Here is a 26956-nt window from a genome sequence, read left to right as displayed (position 1 = left end):
CATGCCAAGAAAGAGAGGCAACTGCGCTCATAGTGATCCATAGCTTATATGAACAGATATCATCAGATTTCGAAATGCCATCCTTCTCGTCAGCCAAAACTTCCCGTCGAGCATAAACTAAAATTAAAATTCAAAACTGAAAATTATATAACACTGAACAACATAAATCAAAAAAATCAAAGCAGATCTCAAACCAAACGCGGCAAACAACGAATGAATCGAATGCCTCCCACCCCACTGCCATCAATACTAAACTACTGAAATCATGATAGAATATTTGACAAGAATGGGTTCATTTGTGTACGAATTATTCAGAAAAAGAAAAATAAAAAGCAAAATATAATGTTTAATGACCATGAGTAGGAATATCTTATATGTAATGCACATATAACGAACAAAGGGTATGAGCTAAATAAATATATTTTTAATTTTTTTTCTACCATATATTTATATTATAGTATATTATATAAAAAAAATTAAATTAGTCGTATATTATATTATAGACGTTAGATAAAATTAGTAGTATTAAAAATATTATAGTATATTATATATAAAAAATTAAGTTATGATTGCATTTAACAACTATAGATAATATATATTTTAAAAATTAACAATTGGACATTTTTAAATTATAATGTCAATGACATCTAACATAATATTTTTTAAAAAATTGAATATTATTTGTAAAGAGTTACTAATTTGGCTAAAAAAAAGTTCATTCGGCTAAAAGAAAAAAGCCATATGACATAATATTTTTTATAATTATTATTCCGAAAACCATGATTTCCACGTGGATATCTCTCTGTTAATCTCTCTATGGTCATGTGAAATCACCCACTTGTCCACCCTTTGAATTTGATAATTCCATTTTCCACCTTTCTTAAGGATAAATAGATAAAAGGTATTTACAGGATGCATTACACCTTAAATTAAACACTAAAAATAAAATAATAAAATAATTTTCAAATTATTTATTCAGTAATATATAATATATATATATATATTTTACTTCAAAAGGTATGTTGAATGAGGCTATCATATGATGGAAAACAGGTATTATGAATCACGATCATGTGGAGCCCCCTGCTGGTACACGGTGTGCACACAATAATTAGTTGTATAGCATTACACGCTAGCATTTCCCTCATTCATCCGCTGCAAGAAGTGGACGGAGAATATTCACGGTTGATGACGAATATAACAACCAAAAAGAGCTGATGATTGGCTGATTTCGATGAAGAGAAGAAAGAAGATCAAGACACGCACAGAAAGATAAGAGATTCAACATGGGTTTCTCCAAAGACAATCTAAAAGGCTTTATCTTGGCTTTGTCATCGAGTGCGTTTATAGGGGCAAGCTTCATCATCAAGAAGAAAGGCCTCAGAAGAGCTGCTATAACTTCTGGTGTTAGAGCTGGTGATTTTTTTGTTCTTTTTAATCTCATTTTGTTTGTTTGATTTGCTGAATTTTTTTTGGTAAGCATGAATAGGCTTGTTTTAATTTATTGGATACTTGAAGGTGTTGGTGGATTCTCATATCTCTTGGAGCCCCTCTGGTGGTTGGGCATGTTGACGAGTAAGTTGGACTTTTCTCTTATCAGTTTCTTTCTTTCTTTCTTTCTTTCTTTTTTCTTTTTTGGAAAATGTTTCAGTTTCCTTTTGTTAGTATTGCTCAATTTTTGGATCTTATGATTCTATTACTATATGGAAATGAGTGAATGTTTCATTTTTATTTGGAGGCTGGTTATATCTTGAGAAGGTTTCTTTTGGCCTTCAAATTTCACAGTAACCTGTTTTCCATTCACTTGTATCAGCTCCAGATTGTTTTTTTTTTCTTGGGTACTATTCAAATTGCTAGCTGTGTAGTTGATGCGTATATGGAAATTATGATTGCTGTTTCATGAGATTTATTCACTGATATTCTGTAGAAAAATCTTTGGTTATATTCTGATTTATAGTGATTGTTGGGGAGGTTGCAAACTTTGTTGCTTATGCATTTGCGCCAGCAGTGCTTGTCACCCCACTTGGTGCATTAAGTATCATTGTCAGGTAAAATTCTGGTTTTCTACATTGCACATTTTTTTGTCCGAGTTTATCCAGCAAGTCTTCTAAAGTTATATATATGTTTTCTATGTAGTGCTGTGTTGGCGCACTTTATATTGAATGAGAAGTTACACAAGCTAGGGATCCTGGGTTGTGTAATGTGCATTGCTGGTTCTATTATAATTGTGATTCATGCACCACAGGAGCACCCTATAACTTCTGTTCAGGAAATATGGACTATGGCAACTCAATCAGGTTACTCTTCTGCTTTGAATTTGTTGATTTCCTTCAAGTTTGTATTACTTTTTGTTGTTGGCTAACCATACTGCCATCTGTCACAGCTTTTTTGCTTTATGTGGCCTCAGTGATTGTGCTTGTTTTTGTTCTGGTCTTCCATTTTTCACCTCAGTGTGGGCATTCAAACATCTTAGTTTTCACTGGCATTTGTTCGTTGATGGGTTCTCTTTCGGTAAGTAATTTAATTATTGATGGCACTTATTTTAATATTTTTTATTGTAAATTCAAATATGTTGATGGTGCATTTCTTTGCTCTTATAATCAGTTTTCCAAACTTAAATTGAATTACAAGAATCTCTTTTCTTTTGTTTTCCTTTTTTCCCCTTAAAAAAGATTCTGCATTGTGTAAAGCTGATGTGCAAGTTTGAAGTCAAATAATCTGTGTTGCTTGACCCTCTGTTTGGAATCAAGAATTTTATAATACTTCAATTCAATTGATATATTTCTAATAATTCTCTTATTTGAAATGAAAGAATTCAATTCTTTTTAACTTAAAAATTTATCTTGCATGATTTTGCAAGAATTCATTTGAATTCCTTTCTTGCAAAATGGATCACGCCAAACAAAGGATATGTTTGTGAAAAGTACTCTGCTGTAACTTTATATAAGCTGACAGAAGTTGTGTTACCTTTGTTATTTGCTTGAACTTGTCGAAGTTTTGCCTTGGGTGGTCAAAAATAGTTCAGTGGTTGATAAAAATTAGTTATTAATAGATTAATCAGTTCTGTTGATCAGAATAAACTGGTGAAAGTTTCCCCAAAGTTTTCTTGTATTATGGAACAAATGTGGGTTTGGCTAGTTATTGCTTTGCTTTCCCTTTTGATGTTGGGATGGAAAAACTGTAACAAAGTCATTTCTTTAATTATTTTATGTTGGCTTCCATTACACTGTGTTTGCATACGTCTAATAGTGTTGTCTATGTGCAGGTGATGAGTGTTAAAGCCGTTGGAACAGCACTAAAATTGACATTTGAAGGAAACAACCAATTACTCTATCCGGAGACATGGTTTTTTATGTTTGTTGTTGCTACATGTGTCATCACTCAAATGAATTATCTCAACAAGGTCAGTGGTGAGATATGAATGCTTGTTTGTTTCCATTGAGCAGCTTAAATTGTTCATAATATGCAAAACATTGCTATTACAGATACAGAAAGGATTTTGCTTTCTTTTTCCCAGAAAATTTATGATTTACTGTGCTTGCTTTTTTATGTTTATTGCTAAAATGCCTTCATGTTTAGGATGTTATGTCAGGTAAACTGACATGATTTTGGGAACTTGAAACTGAGTAAATTTTTTGTTGTTATTTACTATTAGCAAGTTATCCACATTTACATGCAAAGGCTAGAAATAATTGGTTTACATCCCTACTTATCAAATGAAATTTATTGGTTTGCTTCCGGATCAATCAAGTTCTTTCTTCATTTCTTGGATAGTAAACAATGTATTTTTTCTCTTTAAAGGGTGTTAAAATCAGCATTCCTTTACCAATAATTATAGTGTTAGCATGCCACATGGGATCTTGGATCACAAGCCAGAACTGTTAGCGGACCTTCCAATCATGTAGTGGACAAAACCAAAATGACATTCATCGGAATCTACCCAACAAATAAACAGACAAATAAATCAGTAAAATTGGAAAACTATCTTTGCCATCAATGTTAGAAAGTGAAATATCTATATGTGCTCATCATCTTTTTAGATGCTTCCAAAATTTGTGATAGTCCCTATGAGCTCTCATTTTTCAGTTGGCATAGTAGCTAGCTGCTAGCTACCGTAATTGCATGGAACCTTAAACTGCCACCGTTAGGGTCTTTCAATGTTATCTCTGTTTTTGTCTTATTCTCCCTTCTTTATTGCAATATCAATCGTTGACCTAGAAACTTATTTGGGGTTTCTTGTCTGAAACTTGGTTGTTATCATTAGTTAAGTGGAAAGATAGGTGCACTCTAATAAATCACAAACTTGTAAGCTGTGCAATCCCAACTGATTGTCTTGATTTAAGCTTGTCCATTGTTTTCTGCTGACAAGTCATCCATGGCTTAGCTGGCTCCATTTGGTGATCTTTTGGAAAGAAAATATGGTATTAAATTGAATTTATAGTTCTGTACATGCTTTAGAGTCTCCAGATAATGATGGAAACATGGCCAGCAAAGTTTGCTGATAGGAGTTTCCTGAATGTTGATGCCGATGTTGAGTGCATTAAATTCATTAATAAAGCAGTAACATACTTTAATATCTTTTATTCTTTTATTTTTATTCATAAAACTATCCAATTGGGGGAAACATTTACATCAATGAACATAGCAGAGAAGCAGTAGATACAATTTGAAGCAGGATTTTGATGTAAGATAAAAAGAAGAAAAGGGACCTTTGACCGAGTTTGGAATTAATTGACTTAATCTGTGCATAAACATTAAACACTATTATTCTTCCTGGCTGGAAGAGTTGGCACTGGTTTTCTATATGCCGCTGCTTGCTTTCATATGATTGATTTGGATTAAAAATCTTGACAACCCTTGGCTGTTGCTGGGGAGTTTGGATCAGCACAAGGACTTGGTAAACAGTTCTGAAATTAAATTCTTAGAGTGGTCTAAGTGAGTCAAACTTTATACTTCCAGCTTTCTGATGTGCATTTGTTGATTGTGAAGATATCCTTGGCGTGATAGGGAACCTCAATTTATGGCATTACTGAACTTGATTTTTGCTTTCAACTGCATGAATCATCAAATGGCTCTGTGTGATCAATATAATCTTAAAAGATGTGAGATTTTCAGCAGTGGCTGAAGACTTCCCAATTTGTCAATTAGTTGCTATTGTGCCCAATTGACCAAACTTGAATTGACAAATAATATTTATCAACAATTTAAATAAAATAATGATTTTCAATATTTTATTTTCCTTTTTCCTCTGCTTCTCTACCCCTTGCTTTTATATTATACCACCTTCTCTCATCATCACTGCCATTGCTCGCTCTTCAATGTTGAACTTCTCTTCCTTTGTAATGTTAATCTTGACATGTTCTGTGTCACTCTAGCATCTTTCAAAAACATCTTTGATTCTACTTTTGATAGGAACAAGCTAGTTACTCTAAGTAGCAGCAGAAGTAGAGAATATATGAAAATATTGATGACAGTGGCAATTTGGTGGTTTCAGTAAAGATTGAAATGAAAATTGGGACATTCGTGTTGAGTTTAGAGAGATTAGAGGGGGAACATAATTTTCATGTTCTCTGTGTTTGGCAAAGAGGGGAGAGATGAGGCACACGCATAGAGGTAGAGAAAAGGGAAAGAAGGGAAGAATATTAACTTTTCTTTAATACAAATTGCTAATATATTGTTATTTTTACTACAATTTTGATGAACTAGACATAATTGCAACTAAGTTTGCAAATTAGGGAAAATTTGCCAAAATAAAAGTATTGGTCGAAATTGCAAAATACACAGTGGTTTGATTTTTTTCTTTTATGAGTTCTATGCCTTCTTATAAGTCCAGTCATTGCATGGGCATTCAATCAGCTGCCATGTTAAAGTATTTGATGCATTTATTTTAGGTTTTTTATCTATATTTTCAAGCTATTTAAAGTGCATCTTTTATGTGAATTATGCAATTATTAATATTATTATGCTCAAAACTACAATTTTAATGTTCAGGCACTTGATACATTCAACACTGCTGTTGTTTCACCCGTTTATTATGTCATGTTCACCTCATTTACAATACTTGCCAGTGTCATCATGTTCAAGGTACTCTTTAATCTCTTATGCAACCCACATCATAGATTTCATAAATACCTTTTTTGTCCAAAGTGCTGCTGTCCTTTAAACTTGATTTTATTAAGTGGCATTGGTGGTGGTGCAGGGGATCATAAATGGATATTTTAAAATGTTAACTAAATATTTTGAATGCTCACAAAAGGTTTATTAGCGAGGCTTTTCAGGCAAGGCCTTTTTCCCTGCAACAATTTTATGGTTCAAAGTGAGGCAGTAACAAATAGGCTTCCGTTGACAATAAACCTATTTTCAAGTGAAGATGTAAATTTGAGATAGTGGTTGTTTATGTCAAAATTATAGTCGAGAGTTCTATAGGGTAGGAGATTATTGGTTATGATCATTAATCTGATGTTATCATATGTGGATGATAAAATGTATGATCTCAGGATTGGGATGATCAAAGCATGGGAAGCATTATTTCTGAAATTTGTGGCTTTATCGTTGTGCTTTCTGGCACTGTCCTATTACAAACAACCAGAGAATTTGAAAGAAGTTCATCTTTTAGAGGTGAGTGACGGACATTTGTTCTTGCATTTTTTCTTTGATTTCTAGTAAAAAAGCGGAATAGGTATAAATATTTTTGGTTGTGTTCTTCAGGTGGCTATGCACCTTTATCCCCCACATTATCCACTGGATTATGCAGTGGGAATGGGGAATTTATGAGGCATGATGAAGAGGAAGATGTGCCCCCAACGGATGAGTTCTGCTTACAAAGACAATAAATGACCATCTTAGAAGGGACCCTTCTGCTTCACTTGGTCATGCTATACAGAATCCAAGTTTTCCAATGATATCCCCTCAGATGATATTGCTACAGCACCTATTACGGATCCATTAAAAAAGTTCCACGAATAGGAAATCTACATTGGGGCTGATTGTTTAGTGGCTCTCTTTTCCAGGCATCCTTGAATATATGTTTTTAAGAACTTTTGTCCAGAGGGGTGGAATGTTTTTACTGGTTCTTACTGTTTTGGGGTATGTGTTTATTTGGTGTTTGTGAAGATTGTTGGGGGAAAGGAATTAGTGTGTTCAAACTTGCTGAAGTGTGAGACAGAAGATCCAGGAACCGGAATCTTCATGAAGAAAGCTGCAATCTTTTGAAAAGTTATGAAGCTGTGAGATTGATGTGTGTTTACAGTGAAAGGCATAGACTCTGCAAGGTAGTATTTGTTACCAATTCGCTGATAGGCGTGTAAGATTTGATTGTTCATTGTTTATAAGGTAAAAGGTAGGAAGAGTTGATATATATAATGTATTCTTTGATCAGGTTGAAGAGCAGTATTTCAAAATTTGACATTCATAGCATCAATTCTTGAGATTTTGATTTCCTTTTTCTTTTGTGTGTTCCCTTCCAATCAGTCATGGAAATACCTATAGTCAGGGTTCAAGAATTCCAATTAATGGATTGCTGGTCTATGGTGCACGATTGATTCTAAATTGGATGCGAAATTAATAATTTCCATTCTTTTTTTTTCAAGTGCTAATACCTTATATAATAAAAAAAATAACTAATAAATATTCAATGGAATCATTAACATCTTAAATAATAGTTTGAAAATTTTATTATATTTTCGTATATAAGTCTGTAACTATATTTTACTTTTTAAAATAAAATTAAATAACAAAAAATAAATGATTTTTTAAAAAATATTAATGTACAAAATTTTACTATTTAATTAGTCTTATCAATTTTGATAAATGCACAAAATTTAATTATTTATCTAATTATTGTAAATAAATATAAAGGTTAATGGTGGTTGCTAATTTGTTGTCAAATAATTTATTTTGTTTTCTAATTATTTTATTTTATTTTATTTTATTTTTCTAAAAATCCTTAAACTATGAGTAAACAACCCAAATCAAAATAGCAACCGTAAGTCCGTCCGGAGAAGAAGCCCTCTGAGAAATTCGTAGTCTTTCCTCCGTACAGTCGACCCTTTGAAGGATGAGAGCAGCCCACTGTGATCATCTGCTTCACACTCCTATATGCTTATCTCCTCCTACAACTCCTCACCGACAAAATCTGCGTATCGGCTTCTCCATCTCTCAAGGTTTCATTTCATTTCACTCTCTTTTCTATTTAATAATTTCAGAACTTGAACTCTCTTTAACATTGCAGCAGCACAACACAATCGGAATCGTCGGACTCGGAGATTGGTGCATTTTTCTTGCGGTGCAATCAGAGCCGTAGATGGACCTCAGCTGTCCCCCTGGGATGAGATGCCTTATGAGATTCTGCCAAGTGGGAAAAAGGCCTACTTGGATGAGCAAGATGTGGTGACATTTCTTGATCCTCCAAAAGAATTGATTCCTCTCGACTCCGGGTCTTACAATCCAGCTGCATATCTCTGGTGAGTACCACGAACCCAAGGAAGCAAATACGGGTACCTGCTGATATTATCTTGTTGGAAATGGCAGCAATGGTGATTTTTTACATTAGTTTAAGTTGTTGCCCATGGCAACTTTACTGAACTTGTTAAAATCTATACTTTTTTTTTTTAAATATGCAAGTATTCAATAGTATTATATACTACTGATTTGAATGTTCACCGCCTGTATACTTTTTCTGCATGTACAAGTTATTTAAATTTGTTTATTAGATGGCATGTGCAGTAAATTTTGTCTGAACTAGTTTTGAATGTTCATGATCTTCAGGAAGAAAATTGAAGACATCCCGGAAGAAAGGCATCACAGATTGCTGACCTTGTTAAACCCTAGGTTATTTTTCACTAAAGCTTATGACCCGCCATTGATTTTTGAATTTTCCCCATCTTCCATGTTCAAGTTTTTTTCCATATAAATCTGCTGGTTATTACTGTTAATCTAAGCACCATCTATGTAGAGCAATATTTTGAATGGGTTAAATAGGAATCATTTATAAGATAGGGCAATTTGATGTAGGCTTATATCGAGAGCTTGGCAGATAGCTGGCACCCGCTATGAGGATCCTAAGTTGGCTAAGAAATGTGCATCCAATTTGTTATGCTCTGAAGAAAAGGAACCATCAGTTGAATTTTACAGTTGTCAAAGCAGTGGAGGTAATAACTCATTTAAATGTATTATTATATGTAGGATTATGAATTGTTCAGTGGTTTTTGAGCATTGGCGTTGATTGAAAAAGAAATTACATGTGAATGTGATAGCAGCAGCCTTACTTGTATTTCTCATTATTCGACACATATACTTTGAAATGTTTAACACTGGAATAACTAGGGCCTTCTGTTCTTCTAGGTATTAATGTCAAAGTTTCATACTAAATGATAATGATGATTCATTCTAATAATATGCTTCTCTGTGCACACTTCTTATTCATATTTCAGTCTATCCAAATTTTGATGTGATATGATATTGATATGAACACTGCTAACTAGGACAATGGCCTATCGCTTGGATGAAATCCTTTAAGAAGGTCAGTTCTAAGCTCATTTTCTAGTGGTCTTAAAGCCACGATTAGTAGGCATGCTTTATTATTATTATTCTATCACATTTCCCCCTCTCTTTTGCATTCTATGCAATAATGTATTCATGCTTATTGATTTTTTTGGCAACTTTTCAGGCTGTATTCTATTGTGATGACGGAAAGACTTATGGAAGATTGATTGGTATGGTTACGTGTCCAATTCATTTGCATTTCCTTGATTCTATTTATTTATGGGGAATAAATGAGGGCTATGAGTTTAGGGTTTCAAAGAGTTTTGGGGTTTTGCGTGTCCAAAAAAAGGATTCATGAGGCATGCTTTTTCAGTTTTGCGGTTTATAAGCTACATTTACTTCTCATAAGCTATTGTAATTTTTTTACACTTAAACAGGTGGGTCTCTTTTGGCACAAATTACAAATACCTGTAGTCCATTGTATTTTATGGTGGTGCCACATGGAGAAGTAATGTCCACAGAACAGCCTTGTGATCTAGCATATGAATTGGGGGATGGGCACCTGAATCTCCAAAGCTATCCTCAAGGTTTTCCAAGACCAGGTGGGATTTTTGTATAATGTTTAATTCAATGTGTCAAATGAGTTACTGAGATTTATAGCTTCTTATGCACGTGTTCTTATTTTTTTTCTTGTGGCAAAGTTGCAAGAATTTCTCTTCCTCATTTCTCCCTGCTTTGTTGACTTGATGAAATGATTGCTGATTTTGCATTTTCATTCAACAAGGTCATAATTCTGGTAATGTATCTTATGCATGTCAACTGAAAACAACTAAGCCTTGGTCATAATTCTGGTAATGTATCTTATGCATGTCAACTGAAAACAACTAAGCCTTGGTCCAAGTCCATTTGGTTTTGGCTATATTGATAATTTTTCTCTACTTCTCTGGGCTACACTTATATGAGGTCTAAAACAGACTTATGACATATCTTTTTCACCAATTCATGGTGAACTGGTTTCAAATTACAGTTGCGGCTGGTCTGCAGCTGCGTTTGTGGTTCCAATTGCATCTCAAATTTGAGTCGTCATAAATTTAACTTGCTCAACATGTCTTTAGCTCGTACTTCTACCTTCTTTTAACTGGAATCATTAAACAGTTGGTCTTGTTTTGTATTCCCTCACATCTATCTTCATGTATCTCTACCAATCTAAACTTTTGGAGGAGTTTTTTGACTGACCAACACCTTCAACCATCAAACTTGCTGCTTATTTTGCAGTGTCGTAGGACTTGTTTAACTTGCTAGGATTTTATTGTTAAAATTGAGCCTTCTCTGTTTCTTCATTATAAGCACATTGCTTTGATCCTATGATTTACTTTCTCTTCATTTGTATCTTCTTTTTATATAATAGAACTTAGGCACAAAAATATTCTGCTTTCTGTAACCTTTACACCATCTAGGTTAAATTTACACTGCTCACTTTTCCTCAACTGCTAAGTTTGCAATACATATTTTGTTTTAGTTGTATGCTTGTACTAGTCTTGAAACCATGGTACTTTCTGGAGCTTAAGGACATGATGTCTTCCTATATACCTGTCATACTAATATCTCATTTCATATTCAAAACCAGTAAAGTTTTTTCTTTTTTCCCTTTTTAAAAAACTTTGTTGAAAACTAAAATTGCATCCTCTGGAAATGTGCCAACTTTACCTTTTAAAAATATAGAAGACGCCATTCCTGGGATGTATAATAATTTGCAAGAAGGCTGGTCATGTTTACTAACAAGAGGATCCCTAGTATTATGACTAATGGTCAGGTGTTGTAGTACAGAGCGATATTCAAACCGTATCACTGTCCCTAAAAGAAAAAACAAAATTTAAGAAAAAAGCTTATTGATTGATTATTTGGATGAGATATAAATAATATAATTATTAATGGCTATCGTTTTCAGCATTGCTCTCTTTGTTCTCAGTGTTTAGGGCAGTCTAACCAAATTTGAAGAATTTTATCATTTTTGCAGCAAAGCATCCATACCCTTTCAATGATCAGGTTGTTATATATGTTCGTCATGTTGGACCTGGGGTGTCAGTGGGGCAAGCATGGCAAGAAGGAAAGGAATTACAGCAAGTGCCTAGGAAGCTGTGTGGTGAGATTTTAATGGTTAAGGATTGTGCTGCATCTGCAGTCGTTCGCTGAAGAAATTTTGCGTCTTTCCTGTGTGCACAACTGTGCTGATTCGTGGTAAAATTCTCAACTTTTGAGCCTACAAGTAGAGACTTGCTTGAAGACATGCATGCCAATGTTTTGAAATGGACATGCTTCCGGTCAAGGCTTGGAAAGGCGTGTTCAGCATAAACTAGAATGGAAAATAAGAGAGAAGAAAGAAGTTCTGTCCCCGTCACTGACTCGACCCTCCCAATAGAACGTATACTTGTTCTTGAATATGGTTTCGGACATATTTGAAATCTCCTGTATTAAATGTGAAAATTGTGCAGTCAGAAAGACTTATTTCCCCCAAATCTGACATCCATTTGTCGCCAACTGCTCATCATTTTTGAAGTGCACCTTTATGTTTTCTTTAGATATGGCGGTGGTTATTGCCTAAATGCTTTTTGTAATAACCTCTTAAAACATGGCCGATTGAAGTATCAGTGAAGGTTGAAATGAAGCTCTGAAGGTTTCTTGGCATCTCAGCTCTTATGAAGCTTTTATTGGTAATGGGAAAAAGCCATCGATACATAGTTCACAGCATGGGCTGAGTGAGCTCAGAATACAAGCTTTCCTATTCATCTAATAATTTCCAGAAGATTTATACATTTCGCACTAAGAAAAATTTCCCTAAAAATAAACATAAATGTTGGGAATCAAGGAATCAAATTATACATAGGCACAATTCAACCACTAACCTCCCATACAAGGAATCAAGTTAAACAAATTATAGAAAGGCAATTCCATTTTTCCCCCTCGTTAAGATGCCATACATGCATTGTTGCAACAACTAATACAAAATTATGAAACCGGCCATTGAAATTCTGAAATTTTTTATTGCTGTTCTCACATGTCATAACTAATGACTAATTCCCATCTCCATGAGACATTGGAACTGCCAAAATAAATTTTCCAAGCAAAAGGCATGCACCATCCTGCAAAAACGTCAATTTTCCAATGCCATCGCCAATTATCACTTGCATCTACATGCTCGAAAGTTTACACGTATCAGATGCTATGTTGCTCTGTCTGGAGCCATGTATTGCATATCATCAAAGAAGAGTCCAAACGGAAACAAAAAAACTTAAAAGAACTCACTCAAGCCTTTAACAAAATATTTGGCTCTACTGCTAAATTTGAGAGTTAATAAATTCTGTGAAATATAAAATGAAGACCCAAATTCTGACGAGCACACTTTGCTTATATCTGAAAGGCAACAGTTGAAGTAGAGAAGATATTTGGGAAAGGAGATTCATAGATTCATATTCTGAACTTGAGATGCTTCTTTCTCACAGAATGTGGGTTAGATCAGATAAGTTATTTGGGTAAGGATTTATCAATGGAAGAAGGAGCCTTTTCATGAGTTGTTGTAGTTGAAATTGCAGAGTCTTGAGAATCAACAAGTTTACGCAGTTTTTCTTGAAGAGCTCGTACCCTGTCCTCGGTCTTTCTTAGTTTTCTCCACCTGTAGGTAGTCCACAAGGCAAAGCCGCCATACACTACTATATATGATGCCCACACATAAGGATAAGTTTCTGCATGCTCTTTGATTTTTTTATACTGCTCTTCTACCATTTCTCTAACACCATGGGAATTTGTGGTCTGCACATCCTTTTCCCTTTCCTGTTGGCTAGCCATTTCTGTTGATGCTATTGTACTGAACAACTGAGAAAATCAATAACCAATCAAACCAAACTTGCAGAAAAACATGGCAACAAGATTATCATTCCAAATTTTATCATTTATTACAGATCATGGTGGTGCCAGTACATTGTTGGCAACGAGCAAGGAAGGCCACAGTTTGTGATGGTCACATGATCATGATATAGAAGGAAATGAGATTTGTTAGAAACTACTTTGAATATAATCTGGTAGAAGGAAATAGGGAAGCAAAATGGCAAGATTGTTATATGTAGCATGTAGCTGCATGAGATAGGAATAAAGAGTGGTGCCAACTGGTTCAATCCCCTAATATGGTCCACTCTGCAATTGAGACTACTCTGACGCAAAATTATTCAGTATTAAACTCAAAAGATTCTCAAATAAGCAATTACTATATAAAGGCAAACTTTCTTGAGTATGGAAACCGTGAAATTGAGGGTTTCATGTCCATAGGGATGTAAACTGGTACGGTACCCGTGAAATTGAGGAGGTACCCAAACTCGAATCCGTTTATGAATATAATTCCTACACCCGTCCCAAGTTGAAGGTACCTCCCCTGCGCATGAGTGACAATAAGGGTTTGGCTGATGAACAAGCATATACCATCTCTGTTTTGCTATTAGCTTCTTATAACCATAACAATAGTCTTGAATTCTTTAAATTTTCAAATACAAAGAAGCATTTCAGAACTAAACAATTAAAAAAAATCGTGGAGGACAGACCCGGTGTGCGAAAGAGGAAGGAGCTGCCGGCGCGTGAAATTGAGGAGTTACTGCACAGTCGACCTACCCTGCTCCTAGTGGCGCCGATTAATGCTGAAGCAGGAGATGGTGACGCCGATACGAAGAGATGGTGGCTGTCGGCTGTGGAGTAGAGGAGGACTGGCGGCTGCGGAGTGTGGTTGTCTTTTGGGAAAAGAATGTGATGTTTAGAAGTTGTCGAAGGCAAATAATAGTAATAATAATACTAATTTGGTTTTATGAAAATTTCATATTTTATTTTAAATTTTTTATAAAATTCAAATCATCGTATCACAGGAAATATACAATATTAATGAAAAAAGATAATAAATTTATAATATGATATTTTTTTAACTTTTTATTAAAATAAAATCTATTATATTTTTATTTATTTAAATTTACAGAAAAATATATATTTTATAAATAAATTATTTCTTATAAAAAGTTATTAAACTAACAAAAATAATCATCACTATAAAAAATTGAAAAAATATTAGCACTCCAAAATATAAAGATAATAATATATTCTTTAAATATTTTTTATTTAATTATGATGTCATTAATTTAATATAATTTTATTATATTAATTTATAAATTAGGTGTTAGGTCTAAATTAGATACATATTGAAAAAGAGATTAATTATATCTTCTTACTGTTTTCTTAAAAACAATTATTTAACAAAAGAGTGGGTATTAAATTAAATCAGAATAATTATATTACATGCATTTTTTATACAGAGTGATTAATTATGAAAAGAATTAGTAGTAAATTTGATAAATATAAAACAAAGTTAGTTTAAAAAATGGTCTCCAATTTAATAAACAAATTATACATAGAGATATCAATATTTATATATCAATATTAATAAATAAAAATATTTTTAAAAGATGATATTTTTTTGGTCGAAATAAAAGATGATACTTAATAAATGAAATTTTTGTATTGAAAAAATAAATAATTTAAAGATTTAATTTGATCACAAAAAAGAGACTCAGAGTCCAACTGCTCTACTGCGTAAAAAGAAGAGCATTAAATAATAATTGGCCTTGATTTTACTTGGTAAATTTTGTTTTCAGAACCTGCCATTCATGAACTCATCAAAATATCCAAAATTAATTGAATAATTTACAATCAAAAGAGAACTGTCCAAATAAATAAAGAGAAACAAAATGGTTCTAAGTAGGAGTCTGAAATCTGTGCCACTGGATCTTCAGTTCAGAAACTTCAAAGGCTAGGGCTGCGCTGATGATTTGTATGTGTGAAACTACACGGTACCGTATTCACTGCAGAGGGGTCATTGTAAATTGTAAGATGAACTGCACTTGAGTCCCTTTAATTTAATGTAATGTCTATGAGAGTAACTCTTATCCCTTGTTGACAATCATTCCGTCTTCTTTATCAATAAAAATCGAGAGAAAGCCAACTCCTTTTCTCCATTCTATTAATTGTTATAACAAACGTCTATCTCGTGAATTGATAACACTATTTTAAATATTATAGTGAACAGACGTACGAGCATCGAAATCGATAGTATTGCAAAAGTATGCACGATCCACCAAAATCACATAGCAATCCTTTTCCACAATCTGGAAATAATCAAATTAAGCGTGCAATAACCACGCACAGCTTTTGTCTAGACTTGCCGGGTCGCCCATTACCGAATACCGAACCTTCTTGTGTAAAACTTGGTGATTGTTTTATCAGAAAGGATATTTTGATCATTTTTATAAAATTTAATAGATAGGAATTAAATTATAATTTTTTTAATAATTAAAAATTAAATTATAAATTTTTAAAAATATAAAAATTAAAGTAAATATTTTATTCAATTAGAGAAATTAAACTATAGTTTACCTCAAGCTAATATACTAATGCAAAATTACACCTTGGTCCCTTATATCTTCTGGAATTACTAAATACCCAGAGCCGGTTTCATTCCCCACTCCACCTCCTCTTCCTTAAAGTTTTTAAACTCGCTGTTCTATTCTATTCTGCTGGAGGAAAGTTGAAATAGGGAAATAAAAAACAATGGAAGCAAAATTAGGCAAATTCTTCGAGTCCGTGAGCACTTTCTTCACTGGCGCCGATCAGATCCCCTGGTGCGACCGCGACATAGTCGCTGTAAGTTTTCTTTTTTATATATACATACAAAATAAATTTTCTTAATTCTAGCGAATGATTATAGACAGCTATTGGCTTCCCTCTACCTTAAATACAATTCGAATCTGTATGATTAAGCTTAGAATTTCCTCTATCTACAACGGGGTTTTGATGATGTTGGCAATTAGGGGTTTCAAGGAATTGCATGCCTCTATTAATTATCATTTCAGGACTTTTTTTTTTCAAATCTTAAAATATAAAGCTATGGTTTTTTGCCAGTTTACTTGATTGATTTTAGTAGAGAAACACCATATGGGGCTTTTTAGATGATATGTCTATGAACTGCTTGAAAATGTCCCTGGAGTTCTGGACTCTGGTTATCAGCCTAGAGATTTATGAAAAATAAGCTTTACCATCACTTTCAGATGTTAATTTCTGTTGTTTGAAGCTGAGAAGGATTTTTTTTTCTTTCTTTTTTATTTTCAGGAATCAGTATGACATTAATTATTTTGAAGCGACTACTCGTGTTATGTTAATTAATTTAATTCTTAGATTTGTGGCTTTTCTAGACAATTGATAGTTTATGCTAGATTCCAATGCACCTTAGTAAGAAAGAAAGGTTCTTTTAGTATTGGCACTTTTCTGTAGGGAGGATATGCATGGTTACTCAGACATTCACAAGATATATTTCCCCACCTTTTTTCCTTATCTTGGATTTTATGAAGATGTTGAAATTCCATTGTTCGTTATATTCTGAAATTGCATAACATTTTCAATTTTCCTCTTCTATCGTCTCTTTTTTTACTATCACAAGATAACATCATGGGCTTATTCCCTTTGCTGTGGTTCTGAAATCTCTAGTTCTCTTACGTGGCTTTTTCAGTTGTTTACTCGCTGGACTTGGAAACTGCTCTTTCTGGTTTGTGTAGGTTGTCTTAATAAATGCTGCTTATTCACCCGCCAACTTACAAATGTCATTGTTGTTGTTGTTTGTGTGTGTTTCTTTTAATGAGCTGGATAGTTAATAGGTTAGATTTTGTCTCAAAATGATGCATTCCTTTCCGTGTTTGTTTTGTGCACCAAAGGATGTAGTCACAGCCATATCACATTCCATATTTCATTTTGTGCGTACAATCTAATTCTATCTTTTTAACTTGGGCATCCACAGGGATGTGAGCAAGAGGTGATTGAAGCTCACAAAGGTTCCTCTGATGAGTTTAAGAATGAATGCATTATGCGTTTGTCGTGGGCTCTTGTGCATTCAAGACAACCAGAAGATGTACATCGGGGCATGGCAATGCTGGAATGTAAATAGCTAGATGCAAAGCCATCTGTGTTCTCTCTCTTTCTCTCACTGTCTCTCTCTCACACACACCACACACACAGACTGTTTTCCTTAGCGTTATGAATGACGGAGGTGTGCTTTATGTGTAATGTCATTGAACCATTAGGGTTGAGACTTTTGTAATTTTCTGCTGGATGTTCTATAGTGGTTTTTATTGTCTATGGCGCATGGTGTTTACAAGGACTTGCAACTATTTCATATTTCAGCTTCTATTGGCGGCACTACCAGCCCTGAGAAATTAAGAGAGAAGCTTTATCTTCTTGCTGTTGGGTATTACAGAAGTGGTGACTATTCAAAAAGCAGGGAGCTGGTGGAGGAATGTTTGAAGGTATAGGGTCCATATTCTCTATTATGTTAACTTGCAATTTATTTTGAAAATTAGTTTTATCACATTGCATTATGTCCTATTCTTTTCTTTTCAAAATATATATATTCTATTTCCTGTGAGTCGTGACTATCTTCTGATGTTTTGAATATCACATCATGTATCAATACATTGTGCTTGCAACAAATAGCTTCATGATCATTGAGAACTCGTAACATTTGCATTTATTGTCAACTCATATGATAAGCATGTTCTGTTAGTCTGTAGTGACTGAAGTTGTATCACAAAGCTGTGTTTTTTTTTTTTTCCTCTTTTTGTTGTTTTCTTTTAGATTGAACCTGACTGGAGGCAGGCTCAGTCCCTTAAGAAAGCAATTGAAGACCAGATAAAAAAAGGTAGCAACCAACTATCAATGACTACTTACCCTCCCTCCCTTTGTACCCTCTCACTCCAATCCCAATTCCCAATAATGATGATGATGATATTCTGGTGGGGTCACTGAATTTTTTTATTTCTCTACATTTTTTGTTCGTCTACAGATGGTATAATTGGCATAGGCATTGCTGCTACAGCTGTGGGACTGCTTGCTGGTGGGTTAGCTGCAGCTTTCGCACGAAGGAACTGATTCCGTCTTTGATAACTGTTGATATGTAGATGAAATCCCCTAAGATGACATGCTTGATCCAGGAACTTGAACAAAATATCAGTCCAATATATTGTTCATTTGTTCTTTGCAATAATGTACATTAGAGAATGCTGGAGAGGTTTCTCGTCTTTTTTTTTTTTTTTTTTTTTTTTTTTCCTTTAAATAGTTTAATTATATTCCTTTGGGTTGCTTAATATATTATTCTCAATCTCGAGTGTAGGAGAATTTATTTTAATAAAAATTGTCGTATCTATAATGGATATACTCCCGCTATTGATCATGGTTGGGATCCATGGACTCATCGCGATCCAGGCTTCCTCAGGTCTTTAATGTATTTGGTTCTTGCCCAATGGGTTTAATGCAGTTTACAGTTCTAATAGAACGCCAATTGATTTTTTTCCCCATTAGCAAGATAAGGTTCAAATTCTAAACATCAACTCAATAATAAGCCAACATTTTTCTATTTTCCTTAACTTTTATTTTTTCCCTCTTCATGGTCCAGTCCAGTACAGAAAACCATGCAAATATTATGAAACTCTTTGCCAACAGAAATTATTTTGTATTATATGTTATGATTTGGTATTTTGATCTAACCGACTCTTAAATGTTCCCACTTATATATTAAAAAGCAGGTATTAAGCATAGCCCATATTTCATCTTTGTTCCCCCTTGAAAAATAACCCACATTTCATATAATGTATTGTCACTTAATGTTCCAATATTGGAATCAGTTTCAAGTTTTGAACAGCACTATCCATTTTTCTTAAGGGAAAAGATTGTAACTGAAAATATTGGAAGTTCAGGACTTTTTTTTATTCATAGAAATGGTCAAGGTTATGATTTATAGTAGTCCTGCGTAAATATGATAAGAAGAAGAAGAAGAAGAGATCAAATTTCAAGAATGCAGCAATAGCTCAAACTTTTTACGTTATGATAGCTTCATCCCCTGACAGAGCTAAAAGGAATGCCTTATAATCTCCAGAGTTATCTGTACCCACTGCAACATCAAGAGCTATATTGTTTCTCTTGAGATACAGCTCCTTGATCTCCTTCAGATCCTTTTCTACTCTGTGACAATCACTCGACTGAGAGCATCCTCTTCATTACCCTTTGCATTAATCGCATACCGTACAATCTATAGCAAATCAAATCATCAATCATATGAAACCAAAACCAAGGCCAAGCCCATTCAATTAAATAATATTCGAGTGGAATTCTTGCATGGTTCATGGTGAACACCAAAGCCAAACCCATTCAATTAAGAAATATTCGAGTGGAATTCTTATTTGGTTCATGATGAACACATACATATTATATTTTACGTATATTATCAAGATGAAAATTTTCATATATATGACATTCATATACAGTTTTGAATATATGTTTATAAAATATTTTAAAAAATTTTTAATATATCAAATCACGATCCACAATACAACTAAGTATTTATCAATTAAAACACTCAATAAATCTTAAAGAATAAAATTCAAATTCTGAATCAAATTGGTGAAATTATTTTCAAATGAAATTAACAGAGCATGTATACTTATATATATGATACCTTGGTAATGGATGTCTTTGTAAAGATTGAAAATTGCATTGAGCTGTGACTTGCTCCTTGTAGTTAATATTCTAATAAACTCTTCATGGCTAAAGGCCTCTTCATAGATATCCCCTTGAAGAATTTCAGCTTCCAAATGTGCAAGCTTCTCATCAATTTCAGTGCCACCGTACCTATACTATTACACAATAAAACACGTTACTTGTAACATATTATATGAATTATTTAGTTATATATATGTAATTAAATAAAATTTGTCATGTTAATTTAGATAATACATAAATAACAAGGGATCAATAATTGGATTCAAAGATAAATTTAAATATAAGTTAGAATTTGAGGTATATCTTATATACTTCTATGATCACCACCAGATATTTCCAATTTTTCATATAAAATTCTAGTGAGATTTTGTTCAAGCAAATTGATTCCATGGCCCAATGGATAAGGCGCTGGTCTACGGAACCAGAGATTCTGGGTTCGATCCCCAGTGGAGTCGGCTGTCCTTGTTTCTCATTTTAAAAAATATATTAGTTATTGTAAAAAAATTTTAAATACTAGTAAAATTTTTAAAAATTAAATAATAAATTCTTAAAAATTATAAGAATTAAATAATAAAATAATTAACTGTAAAATTAAGAGAAACTAAATAATAAATATTTTAAAATATTTTTTTTGACATAGAAACATTTTAAAATATTAAAAATATTTAATATATTTTTTAAAATTGAAAAATTAATTAAAATTTTCATAATATACAAATTAAATAGTAATTTTTTATTATTTTTATTTTTATTTAAAATAAACTAAAAAAAATAAAAGGAGAACATATTTTTTTATAACAAGTAAAATTAAAAGATTCAACTTTAACTATTTTTATATTTATTAAATCGATAAATGCCAAAAAAAGAAAAAGAAAAAAAGATTTGTATCATAAAAAGCTAAATAAAATTAATAAGAAAATTGATATAAACATATAGCCTTCAAATTGATTTTACAATAATGTGTCTAGTAACTATGTTTAAAAGTTTTCAAATTTTAATTACTAAAATATTATCTGATATAGAATATAATATTTATGTAAAGTTCTATTCTTAAACCTACAATTTTATATATACTCTTCAGATTGTGAATCTCTAAAAACCATTTTTTAAATTAAAATTTCTTAAAACTATAAAGAAAGGCGAATTGGATTTTTAAAAAATACATATTAATATACAGTTAAATAATTACCAACTAAAAATTTGAAAATATAAAATATAATAAAATATATTCTAATTATCTTATTAAAATAAAATAATAAATAATTCGTAAATGCAATGGCAAAACTACTAATTCAACGACTTTTAATTTAAGTCGCAACAAGTGATTAAATTTGCAGAATTACGTTGATTATTCTAAAAATACAATTTTAAGAGAACTTGGGAATACTTGTGCTATTGGGACAAGGGAGAGGAGAGACAGAACACGAAAGTTCTAGCTATTGTTTAAACAGAATAGCATACTGAATTGGTAAACAAACAACCATCTTGAATGCCTCATTCAAAGCAACTCTTTTTGGGAGCTGAGTTAGATCTCTTCAATGAATTATATATCACCTGTCATAAATAAATAAAATATAATATCAGCTAACATTTTCATTTTCGACACCTCCACTTGGGTATGTGCCATTTTCTACACCTCCACTTGGGTATGTGCCATTTTCTACTATATGCTACTACGATTCTAATCTAGCAGCATAAGGGCACAAACCATATCACATCAGTTGAGAAGACCTGAAACTTGTTACATGCCACCCATGATTGCAAATGGCATAAGGTTCTACCCAAAATATTAAAATATATTTGAATATAAAAGAAGATAATGAAAAATTAATAATAATACTACTACTAATAATAAAAGTAGTATCGTAAAACAAAAATCAAAATGCAATATGGTAAGACATCTCAAACTCCACATACTAATATATCATTGGATCCAAAGATATAATGCTGAACAGCTAAATCACTTTATTTATGAAACAGGAAGCACAACCAAGCTAGCCAACACGAATCACAGTAAGATGGTGAACGTACCAGATGCTGTTACCATATTTTCCCAAAATTTTCCTTATTATTTAAATAAGACTAGAAAAAGACGCATGAGATAAAATATGAAAAAGCCCACAAAATAATATAGGTTATACATTTAGTTTACAACTTTCAACATTGTGAAACCTACGACCACGAGCGTACACATTCTCACAATTCATCGTTTCCAAAATAAAGCTAGATGAAATTGAAAAAACAAACCCAGAAGGTACATTGATTTTGATCTAAGCTCAAGAGGCTGTAGAAGTTTGTGCTTCAGTTTTGCCATCTAAACTCACAGAGCTATCAGCTGATGGTGGCACATAAATACGTGCTTTCTTCAAAATTTCAGCAACAACCCAATGCTTCCGCTTGCTTAAGGGCCTAGAAGGATCCAATCTAACCTGATATCATATGACATTTCCAGGAAAGATATTCATAGTCATTATCCAAATATTAAAGGCTAGCACTTAATTTAAAAAGATAACAATAAAAGTAAATATGAAGTTGGAATTGCTCATTTTATTACAGACAGCAGACAAGAAGAAAATAAAGGGCGAGCCGGAGACGACAAAGAGGGGGTTGAAAACAAATGCATTTCTGCTTTCCACCGTTTACTCTACAATCATATGAAGCATTACTAAAGTTTCATCACAGTCCCTTTGTTCATAATGCTAAAAGGTAGACAACATTATAATCACAGCAATTACATAGAAGTAAGGCATTTAAACCAGCACAAGGCATGGCAGAACAAGAAGGCCACACGAAATGAAGCGCTATTACTTCTATATGATTTAAAAGTTGTTGGCAGTTTATCTCAAACCTTTGTGCCTTTACAGCTCCTCCCACATTACAAGTGCCTTTTCACTACTATTCCATTGATAGAAAATAAATGTGATAGGGCTCTAACAATAAAAAACGATGGGAACTGCATAGCATTTCTAAACCATATCGTTTTATGTGATTAGATTAGGACCATGTATCCTGATTAGTTGAGATAATGTTTCACCATCCTAGCTATTAGGGCGCATATGGAATCACAAACCGGAGTACTTCCATTTGTTTGTATATGCTTCAACTTTGTTAGCTACTGTCCAGCTACCATAAGGTAAATGGGGTTAGAATTTTAATCACAAGTAGTACAGTATGTAAGAATTTCAAGGAATAATGACTAAAAACAGCAAACAGAAGTATCAGCCAAAATAGAGTCGGCTGTTCAGTTGGGTACTTCTTCTCCTGTTGTCTTTCTTCCCTACAGATTTCCAAGGTTTTACTTGACGATACGGTTTTAAGTTTGAGAGAGGACAACTGAAGTGGAAATGCACTGTGTTAAAAGGAGATTTAAAGGTTATAAGCGCACTCTTTTCTTTCCTTCAATACATGAGAAAAGGGAAGGTTAAAACCAGATAGCATTATTACCTACTAACAGTTGGTTTGAATAACCAACAAAAAGAAAACCAATTTTCTGCAAAGTGAATTCTAAATCTATACATAAGGTAGTTCCGGCAATTAACCCCCAAAAAAATACATATATATATATATAAGAAATTCAGGCAGATCAAAGCATTCTAATTTCATCATATCAAACAAAACTCCCTCTTAATCTTCGCTTCGCTTTGTTTACCATGGCCTCTCCGCAACTACCTAAGAAACTTACTGCAACAACGCTCGACAAAATATAGTTCTAGGCAATGGAAAGATGACTGATTTTGTGATAACTATAAAACTTTGAAACAGAATTGAAAAGAATATGGCAAAGGCGTCTAAAATTTCCATAGAAAGACACAGAACAAATGCCCACTACAAATAGACTGGAAAAAACTATATACGCGAATTTGTGTGGAGACAGAGAAGAGAGAGAGAAAGAGAGAGATACTGACTCGATCGCCAATGTTACAAAGGTCATGCTCGTCGTGGGCCATGAACTTGGAGGTGCGCTTGACGTAACGGTTGTAGAGCTTGTTGTGGAAGAGCCTGTCGACGGCCACCACCACGGACTTCTGCATCTTATTAGACACCACCATCCCCACCACCGACTTCATCCTCCCCTACTTCAAAATCCAAACCAAAATCCTATAGTTTCAGGGGCTCACACTAGGGAAAAGGCAAAAGCCTAAAACTTCCTGAACTTTGAGTGAAAATGCACCGTTTTGATACCAGAACACCAAGCAAAAAGGCTGGACCGCTGGAGAAGCCAGTGGGCAATGCAGGGATCTTGGGCCTCGCCCTCACGCTCCTCGTTACTCGTTAGGGCTTCAACAAGGATTAGATAATAAAACAAACATGTAGGATTAGTGCAATTAACCTGTATTAATTTGGGGATTTTACATATAAATTCCACTCCACAATTGCCATTGAATTAGTTAATTATTAATTTTAAAAAATTATTAAAATATTTTAACTTTTTAAAATTTTAATTATTAAAATATTAAATATTTTAAAAAATCTATTAATTAATATTTTTATTAATTTTAATCATTAAATATTTTATTATTTAATTTTTATAATTTTAAAAAATTTATTAATTAATCTCTTATATTTTTTAAAAGTCTATTAATTACTCACGCCATTTAATATTTTAAAGACATTTTAAATTTATTTATAATATTTATTGAATAAAATTAATTAAATAATTAATTAATAAATTTTTTAAAATATTAAAAATATTTTAATATATTTTTTAAAATAAAAAAATTAATAAATTTTTACATACTATAAAAATTATATAATAATTTTCCTTAATTTTTATATTAAGCTAAGAAAAAAGTTAATCCAGCGAATCAATTCTTGATTATATATATTTCGGTTTTTCTCTTCTCTTTAGCCTAACAGGGAAGCCCCCTGTCATTTTAAGAAGCAATGCTACGATATAAGGCGGATTCATCATCCTCTCTGAAGTCGCACCCCCGTCAGCAGCCACGATTTCAAACTCATACATCACAGCCGCTGCTATTGCCTTCATCTGTATATAAGCCAAGTCCTTCCCCAAACACGTCCTTGGCCCACAATGAAACACAGGGAATCGAAATTGATCAAACGACCGATATTTTCCATCTCTGTCCAACCACCTCTCGGGCTTGAACTCTCTGCAATCCTGGCCCCACACCCTCTCCATTCTACCCATTGCATAAGCAGAATAATCAGCGAACCAACCTTTCTTCACAGGGGTCCCATCAGGCAAAACATCATCACTTACCGTCAGTCTTGAATTGATGGCCACTGGTGGAAACAACCTCATCGACTCCGATAGAGCTGCATGCAAATAATGAAGCTTCTTCAACTCATCGTAGCTAAAAGTCCTCGCCGCAGGCACCGCCTCCGCATCCAGCTGAGTTGCCACTTCCGATAATTCTTGATAGATCAAGCGTGCGCATCGAGGGTCGCCGGCAAGTAACCAGAAAAACCATGTCAAGGCCGTTGAAGTTGTGTCCTTGCCAGCGAGCACAAAGCTTATGATTATGTCTCTCAAGAACTTGGTCTTGTGTTCTTGATCTTGAAATTCCAGATTGGAGCTCAGGAACATGAATCTTGATAACAAATCTTGATTCTTGGCTACCCTTTCACCGCTACTCTCTTCTTGATGCTTAGACTTCATAATCTCCATAGCAAACTCATTGATCGTTTCAATGGCTTCTTTGAATCGCTTCTCAGATCCAATATTGAATAATCTTTTGAGCTTCCAAATTGGTGGAAAGGGAGACAAGAATCTTGAAAAGCATATCTCTACAGCATCATCAAAAGCTTCAGCAAAAGGTAAATTTGACACGGATTGGAGGTCTATACCAAATGCAACTTTGGAAATGGTACTGAAAGTGAACTTCCCCAACACTTCTTGAAGATCAAATACTGAATTCTCATCACATGCCTTAGAAAGATTAGGCAAGAGGGTTTTGGCTATTTCAGATTTGACAACATCTGATATAAAGTGTTTGAGAGATTTGGTGTTGAACTCATGGCTAGCAACCTTGCGTTGCAAGGTCCAGAGACGACCATCAACGTTGAAGATCCCATGGCCAAGGAGTTCATAGAGGACGTTAAGAAAGCGAGAGCCCTTGACGTAGTTGGAGAAGTTGGTGACAAGGAGGTGCTCTACGTGGACAGGATTTGCAGTGCAGATTCCACGGGAGAATAAAGAGTTGATTTGAAGGGTTGATGACGGGGTCTGGCAGAGCATGTCTGTGACCCAGTCGTGGAAGCGGTTGCGGTTGCGGAGGAAACCTGGGAGGTTGCCGATTATCGGGTATGATTCTGGACATGGAGGATGAGAAGGAGAGGAGGAGATGAAGAAACAGCAGATGAAGATGAGGACTGGGACCAAGGAGAGGAGGAGGGTGATGAAATCCATTTCCAATATCGTTTTTACAGATCAAATTTTGTACAGCTCGCTTTTGTGCATATCCAATACTTTTGAAATCAGGATATGCTTGCTATTTTGTCTGCTTCTTATGAATTCTTGACTTTTAGAAAATAAATTAACTGAGATTTACACCTGTTAAACTTCAATGCTTTTCAGTAACATCAAAAAATTTATCAATATTTTCTCTTTGTATTACACCAGAAATAATAATAAAAAGTAAGACAAGAAAAGAAAAAGCCTGTAAACTAAAAAAAAAACTTCAATTTTATGTTTTTTTTTTTAAATTCATAGATAAAATTAAAAAATTTTAATTTTTAAATTTATTATAATTATAATAAAATTTTAATTTAATTTAACCGCAAATGAAATTTAATATATGACAACCATATGATATTATTTTATTTTAATTTATTTTTATCTAAAATTTATATAATTACCTATTTAATTTTAATTTAATTTATA

At 33.4% G+C, this 26956-nt stretch overlaps 6 protein-coding genes and 1 non-coding gene across 9 annotated transcripts; 4 read left to right on the top strand and 3 right to left on the bottom strand.

The window, feature by feature from the left end:
* The first annotated feature begins 1155 nt into the window (after positions 1-1155).
* Positions 1156-7443, top strand: LOC110600340 (probable magnesium transporter NIPA6). Its single transcript, XM_021737216.2, has 9 exons — positions 1156-1416; positions 1519-1575; positions 1958-2048; positions 2137-2297; positions 2384-2511; positions 3266-3403; positions 5992-6084; positions 6498-6618; positions 6709-7443. Exons 1-9 carry the CDS (start codon positions 1287-1289, stop codon positions 6831-6833), a joined length of 1044 nt encoding a protein of 347 aa, XP_021592908.1. The 5' UTR covers positions 1156-1286; the 3' UTR covers positions 6834-7443.
* Positions 7444-7965: 522 nt separating this feature from the next.
* LOC110600072 lies at positions 7966-12168 on the top strand. Of its 2 annotated transcripts, none has more exons than XM_043960079.1 (8): positions 7966-8162; positions 8234-8462; positions 8767-8829; positions 9013-9149; positions 9483-9520; positions 9668-9713; positions 9921-10085; positions 11501-12168. In XM_043960079.1, the coding sequence occupies exons 1-8, from the start codon at positions 8057-8059 to the stop codon at positions 11674-11676; spliced, it is 960 nt and encodes a 319-aa protein (XP_043816014.1). In that variant the 5' UTR covers positions 7966-8056; the 3' UTR covers positions 11677-12168. The 2 variants fall into 2 exon arrangements, with proteins under 2 accessions (XP_043816014.1, XP_021592517.1); XM_021736825.2 differs by having other exon boundaries at positions 8231-8462.
* Positions 12169-12504: 336 nt separating this feature from the next.
* LOC110600147 lies at positions 12505-13353 on the bottom strand. Its single transcript, XM_043960086.1, has one exon. The coding sequence runs from the start codon at positions 13324-13326 to the stop codon at positions 13006-13008; it is 321 nt and encodes a 106-aa protein (XP_043816021.1). The 5' UTR covers positions 13327-13353; the 3' UTR covers positions 12505-13005.
* Positions 13354-16040: 2687 nt separating this feature from the next.
* LOC110619300 (mitochondrial fission 1 protein A) lies at positions 16041-18660 on the top strand. The gene is made up of 5 exons (XM_021762652.2): positions 16041-16212; positions 17360-17498; positions 17743-17864; positions 18193-18256; positions 18401-18660. Exons 1-5 carry the CDS (start codon positions 16120-16122, stop codon positions 18484-18486), a joined length of 504 nt encoding a protein of 167 aa, XP_021618344.1. The 5' UTR covers positions 16041-16119; the 3' UTR covers positions 18487-18660.
* Positions 18661-20494: 1834 nt separating this feature from the next.
* Positions 20495-20567, top strand: TRNAR-ACG. Its single transcript has one exon. It is a non-coding gene; the product is annotated as a tRNA-Arg (tRNA).
* Positions 20568-21397: 830 nt separating this feature from the next.
* LOC110617334 (30S ribosomal protein S17) lies at positions 21398-24321 on the bottom strand. 2 transcript variants are annotated; one of them, XM_021760064.2, is made up of 3 exons: positions 24018-24321; positions 22437-22541; positions 21398-21666 (listed from the first exon to the last, which is right to left on the bottom strand). In XM_021760064.2, the coding sequence occupies exons 1-3, from the start codon at positions 24177-24179 to the stop codon at positions 21607-21609; spliced, it is 327 nt and encodes a 108-aa protein (XP_021615756.1). In that variant the 5' UTR covers positions 24180-24321; the 3' UTR covers positions 21398-21606. The 2 variants fall into 2 exon arrangements, with proteins under 2 accessions (XP_021615756.1, XP_043816012.1); XM_043960077.1 differs by having other exon boundaries at positions 22360-22541; positions 24018-24292.
* A 526-nt stretch (positions 24322-24847) lies between these two features.
* On the bottom strand, positions 24848-26591 carry LOC110616896 (cytochrome P450 94A1). Its single transcript, XM_021759418.2, has one exon. It carries the CDS (start codon positions 26480-26482, stop codon positions 24929-24931), a length of 1554 nt encoding a protein of 517 aa, XP_021615110.1. The 5' UTR covers positions 26483-26591; the 3' UTR covers positions 24848-24928.
* Positions 26592-26956: the final 365 nt, after the last annotated feature.

Source organism: Manihot esculenta, chromosome 1 (genome assembly GCF_001659605.2).
Source record: "Manihot esculenta cultivar AM560-2 chromosome 1, M.esculenta_v8, whole genome shotgun sequence".
NCBI classification, from domain to species: domain Eukaryota; kingdom Viridiplantae; phylum Streptophyta; class Magnoliopsida; order Malpighiales; family Euphorbiaceae; genus Manihot; species Manihot esculenta.
The sequence above is the reverse complement of the archived record's forward strand: the minus strand, read 5'-3'. Positions and strand labels throughout refer to the sequence as shown.